Below are 18,097 nucleotides of genomic sequence, written 5' to 3'. Positions count from 1 at the left end.
GTGCCAGCGAGTGCTTTGAGGGCCTTTGAGTGCCTTGGAGTGCCTATGAGTGCCCACGAATGCCTTTGAACGTTTTCGAGTGCCCGCGAGTACCTTTGAGTGCCATTGAGTGCCTTTGAGTGCCATTGAGTGCCAACGCGTGCTTTTGCGTGCCCGCGGATGCCTTTTGACTGCCAGCGTATGCCTATGAGGTACACCCACCATATTGACTGTCAATACGGCGAGTGTACCTTCAATATTGCTATAAGTTTGTTCTGATGGATGTACAAATTTTTTAAACATAGGTACTAAATAGTACAATTTAGGTAAATTCTTTTCATACAAAATCTGCCAGGATTCGTTTAGGTACACCCGCCATTCTGACTCTCACCGTGTCAACAAACAAATGCCTTTGAGTGCCATTGAGTGCCAGCGGTTGCCTTTGAGTGCCCGCGCGTGCCAGCGAGTGCCAATGAGTGCTTTAAGTGCCTTTGAGTACTTTAAGTGCCTTTGAGTACCATCAAGTGCCTATGTGAGCCCGCGATTGCCTTTGAGTGTTTTTAGTGCCTATGAGTGTCATTGAGTGCCCTTAAGTACCTTTGAGTGCCTTTGAGTGCTTTTGAGTGCCATCGAGTGCCCATGAGTGCCTTTGAGTGCTTCCGAATGCCTGTGAGTGCCCGCGAGTGCCATAGAGTGCCAGTGAGTGCTTTTGAGTGCATTTGATACGCGCGAGTGCCTTTGAGTGCCATTGAGTGTCAGCTAGTGCCATTGAGTGCCCGCAAGTGCCTTTGAGTGCCAGCGAGTGCCATTAAGTGCATTTGAGTGCCTTTGAGTGCCATCGAGTTCCTTTGAGTACTCGCGTGTGCCTTTGAATGCTGTTGAGTGTCTATTAGTGCCTGCGAGTGCCTTTGAGTCCCCGCGTGTGCCTTTGAGTGCTTTTGAGTGCCTTTAAGTGCTTTCGGGTCCATATGGAGATTTGTAATTAGCATTTTCAAATGTTACTCAACATTTACTTATTGTTAAAAATTCGTTGTAAATCTTCCAATAAATAAATAAATAAATAAATTTGAGTGCCTTTGAGAGCCCGAGAGTGCCCGGGAGAGCCCGCGAGTGCCCGGGAGAGCCCGCGAGTGCCCACGAGAGCCCGCGATTTGAATGGGGTTTTCAGAGATGTATTACGAGAAGAAAGGATTAACATTTCGTTTTTGTTTCATTGTAAATCAGTAGTCAAATAAAAAAAAACACTTATTAAGTGTTTTTCGTGCGAACGAAGTGAATAACCGGCGCCAATTCATTTAGTCATTTTGTAACCAAACAAATTTAATAAATGCCGCGAAACAAAATTCTCATATATTTTCACTAAAGTGTAGGTAATTATTACATAATTTACTCTTAGTATTCACTAAAGATTAAATGAACTTAATCTACTACAAAAATGATCTTATTGTTTTGGACAAATTGTGTAATTAGTAATGTCAAATGAAATGTTGTTTCATTCCGATAGACTGGTGTACTAAAAGGTACCTTTTAGTCAAATAGGCAAGTTTTTTTCTCATACATTTGTAGTCATACGTTTGTTGTATGCCAGAAATATTGGATTATGTATGCATTGCGATAAGATGTTACGCATTAATATTAGGTTCATAATTTTATATATATGATTCTATCTATCTATTCTAAATTTGTTTTCTTTTGATGTGTACATATTTTAATGTGCAATCAGTTTTGTTGGGGAAGTGGCATATTTGGTTGTAAAAAAACTTGCTTTTTTAGTGAGCGGTTAAATACAACCGATTTAAAAATGTCATTTGCCATAAATTCTCTTTATATTTTCCATTACTGCGTTTGTTGTATGAGGAAAAATTTTACGATCACTGCTTCTTTGTTTACGTTTTTTCTGTAATAGGTATACGAAGCGAGAGAGGATGAAGAAAGACACTCGAGTCTCCACATGCACAACGGCGTTTATTGACGTAGTTGTATGATCGACATAAGACACGTAATCGCAGTCATGCTCGATTTCAGATTTCAGCGCACCGTCTCACGAGGTGGAAGCGGCAGCCAGCGATCGGTGATAAGGAACGACGATTCTATGAGCTTTCACCCAAGTATCCCAGCAGGTGTAAGTACCGGCGTGTCACTCATAGTCCCTATGATTCGATACAAAGCAATTTCCTTTTAGAACATAAACGGTAATTTAGTGAACACTTCCATAGCGCGTTCTATTTTGATCGCAAAGCTATCTAGCAGCATGGCGAGGTTACTAATATTTCTTGTACGTGGTGTTATAATACTAAAAAAACGAAGTGTAGTTGAAATCATAGATGTAGAAATGAATTATGTTACATACGCTTGGCAGGCTTCGGTGGTGGTGGAGGCGGTTCCTTTTCCATTATCTTGTCAAGTGATTGTAGACACTCCTTGTAATCAATAAAAACCAGAGATGACATTAATAATCTAGAGTTTAAGTCGTATGCTGAAACAAACAAAAGATGTAAACTTTTGTACGTGTATTTTCTTACAGAAAGCTTGGTGTTCCAAATTTTTTAATCTTTATAATTTTTTATTTTAATTTTTCGCATTTAAACTAGGTACTTAATCGTTTCTTACAAGGCAGTAAAGTGCTCGGTGGCACTTTATAAATGTCTTTATAAAGATTCCACACAAATACGCCTGGATCCTCTACGCAAGTCTCCATACATGTCATCAACGTTTTTTTGTTAATCTTCTTAGTTATTCCGATATGTTTCAATGCAGTTTCCACATGGACCGTTTGACCACCAATCAAGTCTGTGTGTATATCAAACTTTAAACTATCTAATGTCTCTCTTTGAAAACTCGATAGCTCAATAAACCATGGTGGACCGCAATTTTTTGTCAATCTGTTCAACTCTTGTAATTGTACTCGGCGGTAATGGCTTTTCAAATCTTTAAGAAAAACAAGCCACTCTCCCACAACATTGTTGTATGGTTTCTTATCGGAATTTGCTCTCATTTCTCGCTCTAAAAAAATCCATACCGGCTCGCCCTTTTTGTTTTTATTTATCTGAAATACGAATAATAAATAAAGGAACAAGAGTCACGTCACTCGCAAAGTAAATCTTTAATTTGGACCTAGTAGACAATTATAAGGTAAAGATAATAACTTATTTTTCCTTCGTTTTGAGTAAGTACTTTGTTGTCTGAACTATAAATTACCGACCGATATCATTGTTCGTGAAAAAATGCCGTTTTTAAAAAGGCCGGTCAAACAAAAAGTAAAGCTTCATAAAATTCGAGAGATTAGAGAATTAATAGTTAGTTTAGACCCTCTATCTCTAGACTGTAGGCAAGCCTGAAAAAAATAGGTGTATCCTATATGGGGCTCATGATGACTACGTCAAAAACAACGCTGTGACCATTGAGACGGTAGCTAAGACGTTTGTAATTAACGCTTTTAGGTTCAGTGTGTAGTCGACACCAAAGTGTCGCTTACACTTAATTTCTTAAATTATATTATAAGTACTTAATGGCGTCATGAGATTTAGCGAAAGTCATGTGAATTCCGTGCATTTTGTTAAAACTAAATACCATAGCTTAATTGTTGTGAATTAAAAACAGACAGGTAACTAATATGTACCTACAAAAACTTGAAAATGACCTTGTAAGTATTTAAGGGAACGTGGGGTATTGGGAGCCCGCGGGTAATGAGAGCGGTGTTAAACTGGACTTTCCCAATGCTTGTATTTGTGCAAACGGCACTCCTATATCTTCGTTAACGTTCGGCAAGGTTCGAGTCCCGCGTTTAGTCGTATGAGATGGTTGTGTTTTTCGTTCCGCGCTTATAAAATTTGCTAAATTTCATCATCCCAGGTAAGCATTAAAATGCATAGATACTACATTGTTGTACATTTACACTAGTTATGTCACCATATCTACCAAATTTTAAAAGTTATGCTTGAAATCACAATAAAAATACAAATGTTTTTACTGTTTTATTCCTTTCTCAATTCGATATTACGCGGGTAATGAGAGCTATTTGGCTCTCCTTATCCCATTGCAATATTCACTGGATATTCCTTTAACACTTTATTTATTTTCATTACTTTTTAACTTATATGTTTTATTACTTTAATTTTTTTCATCAGACTGATTATATGTATATAGTGGCTCTCATTTGACATACGGGATTCTTATCGGCGCCCATTTCCCGAACTGTGGGGTAATGAGAGCGAATGACATGTTTTAGTTTTTTCTTTTTTAACCAAATATTTTATTTTAGTTTCATATTTTTTCTGTGATTATCTAGTACCCAGATATGTGAAGCGTATGTTCAAAACTAATGAAAATTTAATTGCATAAACTATAACTTTTATTGTCAATTTTCCTTAGTAGGTTCCCATTACCCTCGCTCCCCTATATCATGAGTACCTACGTAGTATTATTAGTAGTATTATTACGTAGTATTATAATGCAACGATCGAACACTCAGAAAAAAGTCCTTCGATCCGGCCGGATTCGAACCGACGTCTAGCTTACCGTGCTAGACGCTATACCAACTAAGCCACGGAACGAACCAGCGGACCTCACGAATTTTTCTATGTGTTTGTGTCGTGTCTTTGTATTTGGTTTTTCAACGACTTTTTAGTCGTAGCGCCATCTATGTGAAATTTATAAGATTTATCACCCAGTTAGTTCCTTTACAGCTACCAGTCCTGGCGAGAGATGTCGCTATTCACTGTATTTTAAATTTTTATTGAATTGATATTCAATTATTTTTTGTGAAATTACTTCCCTAGTTTGTTATAATTATTAATACAAAGATCGAACACTCAGAAAAATTCTTTCGATCCGGCCGGATTCGAACCTACGTCTTCTAGCTTACTGTGCTAGACGCTATTTATAAGCCACGGAACGAAACAGCGGACCTCACGAATTTTTCTATGTGCTTGCGTCGTGTCTTTATTGTGCTATGTGCTTGCGTCGTTTTTGTTAAAAAGCTTGGTGTGCTGTTGATTTTAACACTTTGTGCTTTGGGCCGTTCTCATCGGAAGTATTTATAATTGAATTTATAAGTAGCAATAGAGTTGTGAAAGAGTTCGTCCAGGGAAGTACTACCACTTTACCTATTTCTGCCGCCAAGCAGTAAGGTCAGCACTACTGTGTTCCGGTTTTGAAGGGTAAGGATGCTGGTGAAATTACAAGCACATGGGATTTATCAACTTACGTCTCTGGGTGACGGGCGCAATAGTAACGCCCCTCAGATCTTTGTAAAGTTCTGAGTGGCATTCTAACTGTTATGGACTGGAGTGTAGCTTACCATCAGGCGCACGACTTGTTCAGCCCGATGTTATAAAAAAAAATCCTATGTTAAGCTTGACGTGCTAAGAAATTTAACAATACTCATTATTTGATTAGTAATATTTTCATAATAAATCTGTAGGAAGAAACTTTATCAATTTTGTTACGGTGAATGAAAACGGACGTAAAATTGTAACATTATACGTAATTTCTTACCCGGTTTTTGAGAATAAATTTTGCACTGGGCATCTGAAATTTTTTCTTCATTTTGGATTAGTTATACAAAGCAATTTACGAAAAAAGCCAAAAATTTTGCATTTAAACAGAAATTTAGACAAGTTTGGCGATAAACGTAAAATTTTAACACAACTGAATCGAACTTGACATAGATTTTCAAACCATTTTTAGATGTATTTTTATTTTAAATTAAGAATGTGAAAGACGTCAGTGCCATAAATTTATATCAGCTACATCAGCAGGTTACTTCATTTTTAACCGACTGAAACAAGGAGGACGTTCTCAATTGCCTGTATTTTTCGTTACACTTACAAATACACGTTACTTTAGTTACAAATACACGTTACGCGATCATTCGACATTAACCGATTTCGTTGATTGTTTCTTTGTTGGAAAGGAGGTACCTCAGTAGTAAATATGAGCATCGCGCCGGCGGCGCGCCGCTGCCAATGACAACTGCAATCAGCGCGCCGTTCAGTTCGATCAGGCACTCCGATCGTACACATGCGCACGATTCCGTATTATGTATTTGAAAATGGCGACGCCAGAAAATGACTTTTCTAAAATAAAACTTTATTTTTTATAAAATGTAAGTTCGCATTTGACCCCCATCTCACCTGATGGAAAGTGACGACGAGGTCGACGATGGAGCATGCACACCTAAATAATGCCCATTCTCTTTCGCCTTGAAAAGGCCCAAATTATAACGCTCAGGGAACAAGTCTGCAGGCTGGGAATTCCACTCCATAGCCGTTCGCCATATAAATGTGGAAGCGTAACGCTTCGTGCGAATCTTTGGAATATCCACAACATAGAGGTGGTACCCAAGCCTACGCCTAGTCCCCCGGTGACGGAAAGGGGAAAGTGGAATTAAATCGTGTAATTTCATCGCACACTCTCCGTGATATATCCTGTAAAATACCGATAAGCTGGCAACTTTACGGCGGTGTTCAAGACTGTCCAGCTTCGCCTCCACTAATTCCAAGTCACAGTAAGTGACTTTATATTTGAAGATATAACTGCCTCCGTAACCGAACGGTCACAATGCCGGATTGCCATGGAAAGGACAGGTTCGACTCCCATTTACTTTTACTTCTTTCGTGAGTTTGAGTGTAATTTGTTGTGTCCATGGCACCCGCGACACAAGGTTTCCCCTAGTGCGGGGCTATGTTGAGTGTGTTCGTTATTATTATTATTATGCTTTATAGATGTTTTGTTTAAAAAAATTAATTTGTCAATTTCGTGCGTCGCCATTTTCACTACGCATACACAATACGGAAGCGTGCCCGTGCGGCCGTGCGTATGATCAGAGCGCCTGATCGAACTGATAAAAATTTGATTACTATAGAAAATACGTTATTTTATTTTTTTTTTCTTTGAAAAAGTATTTGTAAAACGGTTTTTGTAAAAACAAACACCGTTATACAAATTCGTTTTAGGGCCGCGCTCGCGCCGCTGCACAGTGGGCCCAAATTGATAATTCTTGGACATGGGAATAACTTGTATCGAGTATCGAGCAAATTTTTTTTTATATGATTGATAATAACATTCCTAACAACTTTTATCTTGTATAATTTCTTGAAAAGTTCAGTAGCATCGGAGAAAAAAAATATTTTTTTGTTGTATGGAGAAATATACATTTTATTTTTTATCTCAAAATATACGAAAATGTAATGTGCGTGGGTTACAGTATAGTTCCAATCATTTGCTTGAAAAGCTGATTGTTTCAGAGAAAAAAAATTTTAGTTTTTTTTGTTTGGAGAAATAAACATTTTATTTTTTTATCTCGAAACGTAGGAAAATGTAATGTGTGTGGTTTATTTGCAATATAGGTCCAATCATTCTCTATCAAGAAAAAAATAATCCATCTGCAGGTACTTGCGGCTTCACGAGTAAAAAGGTGTCAAAATTTTAGATCTGTTATTTATTTTTTAACACAATATACTAGTTTCTACTTAACTTTCATATTATTATTATAACACTCTCTAAATTACACTAAAATTAATTTTTCTTTAGTCGAATCTCATGTATTTTGTTAAAAAAAGTATATAAAAGAGTTAGCAATTTTGCCGCACCTTTACTTATAAAGCCGCAAGTACATGCAGACGGATTATTTTTTTCTACACAGAAAATGATTGGAACTATACTGTAAGTAACCCACGTACATTACTTAACTGCCTTACATTAACTGCCTCAGTGGCCGAACGGTTACCATGCCGGACTGCCACGCAGAGGTCCCAGGTTCGATTCCCGGGCCGGGAGAAATAGTTGTATGGCCTACAATTATTTCTCTCGTGAGTTTGGGTGTACTTGGTACTTGGTGCAACGGGCTGGTTTCCGCAACTCGACGACAAAGCGCCTATTTTGCGTGTGGAGAGTAAGAGTTTGGGTGTAATTTGTGGTTGTCTATGTGTGTGTCCATGGCACCCGCGACACAGGGATTCCCTAGTGCGGGGCTATGTTGAGTGTGTGCGTTATTATTATTACATTTTCGTATATTTTGAGATAAAAAATAAAATGTATATTTCTCCATACAAAAAAAAATTCTCCGAAACTACCAACTTTTCAAGAAATTATACAAGAATGAAAGTTGTTAGGAATGTTATTATCTATCATATAAAAAAAATTAGCTCGATACTCCACCAGTTTTTCCTAAGTCCAAGAATTATCAATTTGGGCCCACTGTACGCCGAAACGCCGCCGCCGTCGAAATTTTTCGTCGGCGCGCCGCCGCCCATTGGTCTATTATCGGTGCTCATATCTACTCAGTAGTGGTCTACCTCAAAAATATTATACGTCTAAAAGAGGCAAATTAGGGGATGAATCAGGTTTATTCAATTTCACATAGGTGTAATTCCAATGAAAATAAAATATTACGCTATATTATATATTATATTAGGCTCTACTCACGCTGGCGCACAGTCGAAGCGTCGCGTTGCATCCTGTTTTTCAACTAGGTAGCGACGCGCGTCGTCGCATTAGCGCGCCCGGATTACAGCGTGGTCGGCGTCTGACGCGTCACTGCGCGCACGTAGGTAACGCACGGGGACGCGCGAAACCATATTTCATATTTGCATAACAAATTTGTACCTTAATAATGGGAAAATAGAGATGAATATGCTATACGCGAAAAACAGGACGCGATGCTTCGACTGCGCCAGTGTGAGTTTAACCCTTATCGGGACTTGCAGCTTATTTTGATTGCCTCGCCCGATCGGAAACTGCTTCTTTTCCGAGTCGAGGCGCATAATTGCGATTCACAACTGGCCGATCGGAAACTTTTGACATTGAAATGGAATAATAGATGAATAAATTGAATAGTAGTTCCAGGTCGAGGGTAATGCGTCAGCGGATGAACTGGTAAAGGCTGGTGCTAGGGAAACCTCTATTGGACCCTAACGCTTTATAGGTATAGCATACAACCTGCCTAAGTTCACTTTGCTGAATGAGACTACACACCTCTCCCTAGGAGTGTGGCTACAAAACAAGGGTCTTGAGCATTTAAAAGCCCTGATAGCTACCTACAGTGCCAAGTACTGTAGAGAATGATCTAGTGAAGCTCTGTAATTGGACAGGGCATCGTGGCTTGAGCAAGCACGTGTCAAATAGGGCAGAGAGATAATAGTGTAGATTCTGGATGGTAGAAGGTGGATGAAATTCCAGTGCATCTCCTCACCCAATGCTGTCTCCTGATGGGCGCACGAAGTTCCTATATTGGGAAGGCACAGACCACAACATAAAAACTGTCGGAGCCAAGTCCTTCAATTCCTTAATGCTGTCGGTCGGCCTTAGCTCTGAACTGCAATTAGTGGTGATCACAACAGATCAGTCAATGGTCGCAGTGAGGAGAGGCTGCATAGGCCCTGAATGACCCACCCTAATAATAATGGTGAAATATGAGTGAAATCCATAGCAGATACAGAGAAACTATCTTGAGTATCATTAAGTATTTTTATGGGAATTTTGTTATAGTTAATTAAAATTTTTGGTCAAGCATGAATTTTACATAAAAATATCAGTTTTTTTAATGTAAATAAAATGTTATCTGTTACTTAGTATAATTTCATTGTATTGTAAAGGTAAAATTTAATTTAAACCTTTTTATACATGTACCTACAAGAGTATATCAAGACACTTAAGATTTTAATTCTACTGTATGTTAACTGCACATAGATACTAAACCACCATGGAACAGACAGGGAAACATGGCATTGTTCCCAAAGTGGTCCCTACTGCCCCCCAATAGTCGCTAAAGTTTCATGGGAGTGGTAGGGGCCTCAGAAGCAATTGGAGGGTGTTGATGCTGTCCAGGTAGTGCTACCACATTTGAAAAAAAAAAACTTTAATTATTTATATAAAGTACACATATAATCTATTTTTCCTTGTGATTTGATGTTAATATAAAAAATACAATTGTCAATTACTTTTTGTGGTGGTGGGCATTGAACATCTTTGTTCTAAATGTGTTTCTATTTGTAAGGCTAACATAATAATATATCAATATGACACTGATGTCTTATTACTCTTTTTCACTAGGATTTGTGTATAAAGTTGTAATAGTCGTATATCCAAAAGATATTTAAAATATGCAAAGTAGCAGTATATAAAGATATGTAGTTTACAATAATTATAATAAAGGTGAGGTACATGGATGAATTTATTACAAAATCAAAAAGAAAACTAAGATAAGTATACTCTATTGCACACACTAATAATTTACAGGAAACATAAAAATACAAAACACAGTATGTCCGATTGGCCGCCTCATTGCTAGAGTACCCATATGTAGTTTATTTCTCTTTAACTATTTTTCAATTGTATATTTTTAGTTTTGTCCAGTATTTCTTTGTAAGGGGGATTGATTGGGCCTTGGACTGGTTCTTTATATTCATAGCTTGTTTGTCCTTCCAATAACAATGGATATGATGTATCAGAATCATATGCACTTAAATCTCCACAAGCATTGAAGGGGACTATGTATCTATTAGGACCCGTAAATTGATTAAAGTCACAATATTTATGGTCTAGTAAAGGATTGACCATTGTAGGTGTATATCCTTCAGGAGGCATGTAGTTCTGGCATACGACAAATGCCTCTATACTAGAGTTTCTTGAGCTTCTTGGTTTAGAAACAGTTACATATTCAAAGAATTGTTTCAGTTGTGAATACAATAGTGTCACATCTTTACCTCTGAATATCTTAGCGACAAACACACCACCGTTCTTAAGAACATGTGTTGTGATATTCAATGCTGCTAGGAGTAGCTGTGATTGGACGTATTCATCAATGTCGTGTAAACCTGTGACGTCTGGGGCTCCATCGCATACAACCAAATCAGCCTTCAAACCTTCAAATTCCTTTATTATTTCGTTCGCTGTTGATACCTTAGTAATGTCTCCTTGTATTTGCTTCACACCTGGAAGCGCAGCCATTGCTTGTAGGTCGACGGCCACAATTTTAACATCATTATAATTCGTAGTATTTTGCCGCAATTTCTTCGTTAATACTTGACTCCAACTACCAGGCGCGGCACAGAGGTCCACAGCGCGTAACACGCCGTCGAATATATTGTGTTCTTCGTTGATTTGTAACAATTTGAAAGCGCTTCTCGCTCTCCAACCATCTTCTTTGGCCAACCGATAATATATGTCTCGTTTATCCTTGGACGTTTTGCCCATTGTGACAAATTAATAAAGTATTTTATAGGTTATGCTTAAATAATTATATCAATCAATCAATCAAAAGTCAATGATATTATAAATTTTAAATAATTGCAAACAATAAACACGTTTCAATTTCTGGAATCTTTCAAACAACGCAGCTGCTTTTGACATTTGATGTCGTTAATGTTGCCAGATTTTTTTTATGAAACCATCACGTTAATTTTTTTAGATGGCGCATTTAAATCAAGTTGTCAGCGATTCGCTCTGGACCTTTTGGAGGGAAAAGTTTCGTTTTTATTTTGAATTTCAATTATTTTGTGAAATCTAGTTTAAAGTGGAATAGGATAGTGCTATTGTGCCTTAATCGAAGATTGAAACACGAAATTATACGAATCTCGAACTAGAATACCCGTACCGGCCCGTTTTAAGGCTCCCGAGTCAGTCCAAGCACGCCGCCTCAAATTGCCTATCCTCTATGTGGCGGCCATATTTACAGAAACATATTTAAACTTCATGTTTAGGCTGATGGCTTTGCCAAAGCCTTTATAAATTAAAAAAAAATCAAGTTGTCAGGCTACCTATGTTTGCGCACCGAAGAAGGCGTCAAACTACCCGGTATAAATAGTTAGTCATCTGACGACGAGGGTTTGCAGCCGAAGTCGATCGAAGCGACCGAGAGCGTTGCCTTCGACAGACGAAATAGTCTGCTGAAGTTATGAGGTAAATGGAAAAAAATAAAATTAAAGGAAAATACATATTACATACATTTTTTTTAATTTTTTATAAAAGTTGCAATAAAAAATCCAATTGTATCTTTGTAGATAGATTCAACAGGTCTCAGAACATCATCTTCAGGACCAAATCTTTGCACCATGACCCTGAAAAAAAAAATCTATGTTATGCCGCATTCCCACATTCGTGCGAGTGGCGATGCGATACACGACCACGCGTGTGTAAACGGTCAGCTCGTTATTCGTGTCGCGACTCGCATCGCCACTCGTCGCGCGAAGTTAGGCACGAGTGGCGACGCGAAGTTATATACGTGTGGCGACGCGAAGTTACACTTATTCGCAGTGTTGCCACTGTACCCAGTTTTTAGCATCGAGTTTTTAGCTATATAGATTTATCCACATTTACGAAATTGTTAGCTAAAAAAATATTTGGTAACTAAATCTTTTAGCTGTTTTAGTAAGAAAAGTTAACAATTGGAAAAAAAACGAAAATAAAGCTCAACCTTTAACCTCCAATATCACAAGATGATAATGATTTGGTTGATATTGATAATAATTATTTTATCGATTTATAATTTGTAAAATTAAGAAAAATATATATGTAAAAACGCAATCTCATAATTATGTTTTTATTTAGCCACTTTGCCCAGAATTAATTTCTTGGAATCTACCAACTTTTTTATTTAGGTTTAACTACTTCCTCTATAAACTATACTTTATATATATTATATAGATAAACTGCCAGCGCCCGAAGCGATGATACGTAGGTACACCTTGCAAAATGGATTGGAGCAATGCGCCTGAATGCGCGGGTCTTGCAATTTCTAGAACTTTAAGTATGAAACCGAAGAGCTCACTTGGAACCCAAAACATCCAAACCATAAAATTAAACACAAAATTCACAATGCATGGAATCGTATTTCTAATATTATAAAATTACCAGTGAATGAGTTGAAAGCGAAGACTCGTTAAAGGCAAACTTTTGTGCATATCTTCGTAAAAAAAACAATCTATAATATCGGGTATGGGGGCGGAGGATGTTTATGAACCTATATGGTACGCATATACCGCCATGGAAAGTTTCTTGGGATCAGTATATGACTGCGAACGCACAATATAGGTACACTGAAGATAATGTAAGTATTTTTATAAATACCATTGTATATACGTAGGTGTCGCGTGCAATGTAAACTTTGTTTAATTTTCGAATATAATTATGTAAATATTAGATATTCCAAAAACGAGTACCTACTTTTGTTGTGTTCAAAAATATGTAGTAAATAATCATGTCTTTTTTTAAAAGTATACTTTTATTTCAGAGAAAAGTAAACAACGAGTGATAAATATACACTCGGTGTTTTATATATTTATCTATATCATTTTCGTAAAAATTATTGCAAAGCAAACCAACTGCAAAATACTTGAGAATGTACGGTAGTAAAGTTTATGTAAGAGTACCCGAAGAAAGACTAACGTCAAAATGAGACGAAAAAGCAGTGACGGCATTTTACTAAGATATACAGATGTTGGTTACAAAGTATTGATCCATAATAGAGAAGTTGTTGCAAAACACGTGGATATAATTGAGGAAGATGTTAAGCTTATTGCTTTTGATGATAATGAAGAAAATAAAAAAGATGAAGAAAAATGGGAAGATACACTTGATGAAATTGAAATAGAAGACCCGATACCTAATAACAGTGATAATGAATAATGAGAAGAGAACTTCTAAGAAAGAAATTAAAGCACCACATCGATTTGATGAAGAATTTGGCTACTACTGTATAACCGTTAATTATTGTGACGCGATGGTGCCAGATACTTTTCAGGACGCGACTAAGTGTGACGAAACTGAACAATGGAAAGAGGCTATGGACCGTGAGATGAACAGCCTAGTGAAACTATACTTTACTATATTACAATAAATACAGAATATTTTTTGGAATATCCGGAGATGTCATACAGGTCAGTTGTTGGCGCTGTACTATTTCAGTGCAAACGAGAGTTGACTTTTAGGTATGGCCTTTATTTTCGTCTCTATTGCTGGTTATGGTATACTCGATATGGTGGTAAGTAGGGGTTGATCGACAAGGAACCCGAAGGGAAGGCATTGAGTAAAACAACGAGGGTGATTGCACGAAAAAGTTATGTTATGTTATGTTAGCTAAAAATATTTTTTTTTTTAGAACTCTACATTTAGCCCGACATATTAGCATAAGTACGTACCTCTGTTCATCTGACAGTCCACACGAAGGTTGTCCAGGGCCACCTAGAAGTGGTTCAGCAGGCACCAGTGTCAAGCAAGGAAATTTCTCCAAGGCCCAAGCTATCATTCTCTCATTCTCGTCATCAGTTATTGTGCAAGTGCTGTAGATTAGTTTCCCTCCGACCTTTAGCACATTTACAGCCTAAGATAAAATAAAAAATCAAATAAAAAGTCAGATGCTCCCAACGACGGTAATTTTGTTGCCTATAAAATACACTGAATAAAACGAACTTACTGCGCATAAAAGTTTACGCTGAACAAACTTGTAAGACTGAATCATTTTAGGTGTTAACTTGTTTACCAACTGAGGCCTTTGTCCTAGACCACTGCAAGGTGCATCCAACAATACTTTATCAAAACAGTTAGGAGGGAATGGCGGGCCTCCATTCACATCACTGCTTATTTCTGAACAGATTTTTGTAGAATCATAAGGATATGCACTAACACAGGTCACTCCTTGAGTGTCGCAGTTTATTCGTATTTTGGTAGCTTTCTGTGGTGTCTTGTCTATTGCTATTATGATTGCCTAGAATAAATTTTAAAATAATAACAAAAGAAAATCCTTTCAACACTACAATTATAAGGGTGCTTTTCCACCAGCAAGGCGGGAGGTGAGGGCTAAACGAGAATTGTAATCTCACCAACCATTTTCACCAAAAATTGCCATAGCCATCGCGAGATCGGGCTGTGGTTGTGGATAGTAGAGATTCAGTGCAGTTTTTATTATTAAATATGTAAACAGAAGAACGTATGTGTGATTTGAGGTAAGATAGCTTCATATGATTCTTCTTGATTATGGGTTCACAATTCCGCGATTGATAGTAACATGGGCATCGCGAGCTCGTAATACATCAACCAAATATTTCAACGCTCGCTTTGCACACCTGTAAATCCAGACCATTTCCACCGATCATGCGCTAGGACAGAATTGAAATTTTGGCATAGAAATTGTAATCCTCGTCTCACCTAGGCACGTCTCGCCACGCCGGTGGAAAGCACCTTGAATATTAAAAGCTTACATACAAAGCTTTTTTTAAGGTTATTAAAAACTACATTAACAAGTAAAATTATTAAAATAGAAAATTACTTTTACAATGATGGAAGAGTTACAGAATAAAATTACTCCGCATTTCTCAAAATTATTAAGTTAGAAATGAGGCATTGGTTTTTTCTAGATTTGAACTTGGAATTCATAATGTCTTCACTAATCTTTATCACTAAGAAACAATGTCATTAAGATCTAGTAGATATTCTACTGTTAGATAGCCTTGTCAAGGCTTTGTAACAGTAGAAAGGATCAGAAACGGGTTGGTATCCTTACCTGGTTGTTACTCATTTCTGCTAAATGTGTAGTTTTATTTCCAGGAGCTGCACACATATCCAGAATAAGTTCTGTAGGTTTAGCATTTACCACCCACCCACAGACTATAGAAGGCAGGTTTTGCAACAGTATTTCTCCCTTTGGATATAATGTTTCATTTACAACAGGTAGTCTAGACGCTGGTAGTAGTGTATGGATGGCTATACCACTAAAACACAAAGAACCATAGTTTCACAACTAATATGACATAAGTAAAGCCCTTGTAAGATATGATATAAATTTTATTGCACAAATTAGATTCAGTCCCTTGTTGATGTGTGTAGCTGAGCAGTTTCAACGAATTAGTTTTTTTTTATTAACTTTTGCATGCCATAATAAACATTTTAAGATCCAAATTAAGCAGATACCTTGGTTGAATTCCATTATCAAACAAGTCACATCGCAGCATTTTTAAATAGCCAGTTCCAACATATAATTTCTTGCCAGTATACTTTACTTTGAGGCCTCTCTTACATTGCCCGTCTAGGTCACCATATATGTCAACTCTGTCACCTAACTTGCAGCCTTGAACAGTAAAATAAGTGTACTTTTATTATTTCGCAAATCTGTAGGTGATAAGTAAAGGACCTGAGTGTAAGTGTAAGGTGAGGTATTACAACGCGAGCCTATTTGCCTATTTTAGGAGGAGCGGTGTAGGGACTGCACTTCGCCTCTCGCAACCCATGCGCGTAATTAATATGAATAAAATTAAAACAGGTGGAGAAAATTGAAAAATAAAACAGATCCGACGTTAACAACCGACTCATGGGGACTGACGGAGCAGCGGTGGTGCAGCGCGTCGTTAACCAGTGGGTAAACGACGCGTTTTTTGGAATAAATGTGAATTTAATAACCGGGTTTCAGTTGAAAACCAATATTTAGCAGGTTCCTGTAGCACTCAAAGGGAAATATCTGATAAAGATTATGTGCAAAGTTATTGTATTATTGTATTCTTAATTAATTATTTTTACTGTAAAGTTTCTATTGTAATAATAATAATAATAAAGAACTTTATTTATCTACATTTACAAAACAATTTAGTCGTAAATAACATCACTTATAGATACTGTGTAGATAAAAAGGATAATCTCAGCTTCAGCTGTTTTTCAGACCCTACCTTTTTGAAACTCGCTACATTTTAATCATAATATTTATCTGACGCGTCTCGAGTAGCTCCAAAAGATATCACAAAATAATAAATAAATAAATATATATATATATATATATATATATATAATATATATATATATATAATATATATATATAAACATATATATATATGTTTATATATTATATAAACATATATATATATGTTTTACAAATATTGCTTTGGAATGCTAAAAATCATGCAATAGTACGACTCATTGTTTGTTCTGTATTTAACATATTTTATTTGATCTGCAGATTGATTTTAAATACTTAATTAAGAGCCTCACTCTTTTTGAAACACTGCAGTAAAATTACTATTTGGCAGTTTAAGGTCCTTTTACCTCTCTACATAAATATTCTTATTAAAAAATATCGAAAAATTATGATTATAATAATAATACATATTATATAATTTTTTCCAATAATAACAGTAATAACTAGTGCAACGATGGAGCTGCCCATGTAATTATTTGTTCCTTGTTTTCTATTATGTCTATACTATGTTGGGGTAAGCAATGACTACCTACTGATCTTCATTTGCTAAACATAATAAGATTATTTATCTTTTAGCGGTGTAGGCAAAGACTACTGAGCTCCATTTGCGTCGAAAATAATAAGGTATTTGTCAATAATATCTGCTTTGATGGGTGGTGTATTTTAAATTTGCCTTACTTGTAGGTAAACCCATGACTCCAGGAGCGAATACATGAGCACCTCTTAATACAGCTGCTGCACACAGAGGATCCACTATCACTTCGTTATCGCTGGTCTCCATGGTGACATTCTTCGACCATCGTTCTAACACAAGGCAATCTGATCTTAAGAAATGAAACTTCAGGACTGTCGCATTCAGCTCTTCGCTTTGCTAAATACAAACAAATTGTAGATTGAATTAAAATAGTATAGGTACAGAAATGCTCGTGGGAGTATTATATACGTACTTTCAATAAAAAGTCTTCAAGAATATTACAGTTAAAACTTTTGAGTGTATTCACTCGGAAAGTTGTAAACTTTGGAGGTTTTGAAAGCCAGTCTTGTTTATCGAACATTCTGTGACTTCGATTTAAATGAAAGTTTTTTTGAATCATATATAAATTATAACCTATACCATTTTTTCCATCGTATCGTATAATTCGTATAGTAGGTAAAGGTACTCTTTAGTTCACTCCCTGCACAAACTAGAGATACTACTCCCTGAAATTCATAATCGACTCTGGCTGGTAAATTGTAACCAAAGACCAAAATCCATTAAAAAATTGCAATGACTGAAGGTTCACTCGTAAAACCTGAAAGCAGGATAGCATTATCATATTTCCTGTAGATGCAACAGAAATAGAAAAATAACAAGTCGTTGATTTTTTTTTAAATTTATTAAGCTTTGGCTACGGGGACAACACCTTAAAACTACAAACACAAAACAATTTAAAAGAA

General features: G+C 36.7%; 3 protein-coding genes across 3 annotated transcripts in view; all 3 read right to left on the bottom strand.

Moving 5' to 3' along the window:
* The window catches only part of LOC113235950, a 28,137-nt gene extending 22,611 nt beyond the window's left edge, over positions 1-5,526 (bottom strand). Inside the window, exons 1-3 of the mRNA XM_026471872.1 lie at positions 5,476-5,526; positions 2,590-3,025; positions 2,330-2,455 (exon numbers count right to left, since the gene is read on the bottom strand). Of these exons, the coding sequence (XP_026327657.1) occupies positions 2,330-2,455; positions 2,590-3,025; positions 5,476-5,526 (613 nt within the window). The remainder of the gene's footprint in view (positions 1-2,329; positions 2,456-2,589; positions 3,026-5,475) is intronic.
* A 4,383-nt stretch (positions 5,527-9,909) lies between these two features.
* On the bottom strand, positions 9,910-11,190 carry LOC113235813 (putative tRNA (cytidine(32)/guanosine(34)-2'-O)-methyltransferase). Its single transcript, XM_026471718.1, has one exon. The coding sequence runs from the start codon at positions 11,173-11,175 to the stop codon at positions 10,297-10,299; it is 879 nt and encodes a 292-aa protein (XP_026327503.1). The 5' UTR covers positions 11,176-11,190; the 3' UTR covers positions 9,910-10,296.
* Positions 11,191-11,916: 726 nt separating this feature from the next.
* Positions 11,917-17,730, bottom strand: LOC113235573 (putative methyltransferase NSUN6). Its single transcript, XM_026471316.1, has 7 exons — positions 17,608-17,730; positions 17,339-17,531; positions 15,886-16,042; positions 15,479-15,686; positions 14,393-14,683; positions 14,118-14,299; positions 11,917-12,038 (listed from the first exon to the last, which is right to left on the bottom strand). The coding sequence occupies exons 1-7, from the start codon at positions 17,713-17,715 to the stop codon at positions 11,933-11,935; spliced, it is 1,245 nt and encodes a 414-aa protein (XP_026327101.1). The 5' UTR covers positions 17,716-17,730; the 3' UTR covers positions 11,917-11,932.
* Positions 17,731-18,097: the final 367 nt, after the last annotated feature.

Source organism: Hyposmocoma kahamanoa, unplaced genomic scaffold (assembly GCF_003589595.1).
Source record: "Hyposmocoma kahamanoa isolate Upper Pololo Valley unplaced genomic scaffold, ASM358959v1 88, whole genome shotgun sequence".
In the NCBI taxonomy this organism is placed as follows: Eukaryota; Metazoa; Arthropoda; class Insecta; order Lepidoptera; family Cosmopterigidae; genus Hyposmocoma; species Hyposmocoma kahamanoa.
The sequence above is the reverse complement of the archived record's forward strand: the minus strand, read 5'-3'. Positions and strand labels throughout refer to the sequence as shown.

Bases quoted from the DNA above. Each gene is read 5' to 3' on its own strand.
- LOC113235813 (XM_026471718.1), bottom strand. From the start codon at position 11,175: ATGGGCAAAACGTCCAAGGATAAACGAGACATATATTATCGGTTGGCC.
- LOC113235573 (XM_026471316.1), bottom strand. From the start codon at position 17,715: ATGTTCGATAAACAAGACTGGCTTTCAAAACCTCCAAAGTTTACAACT. The intron at 15,687-15,885 runs GTATCTGCTTAA...TTTGTGTTTTAG, and splicing joins GATAATGGAATTCAACCAAG to TGGTATAGCCATCCATACAC. The intron at 14,300-14,392 runs GTAAGTTCGTTT...ATTTTATCTTAG, and splicing joins AGCGTAAACTTTTATGCGCA to GCTGTAAATGTGCTAAAGGT.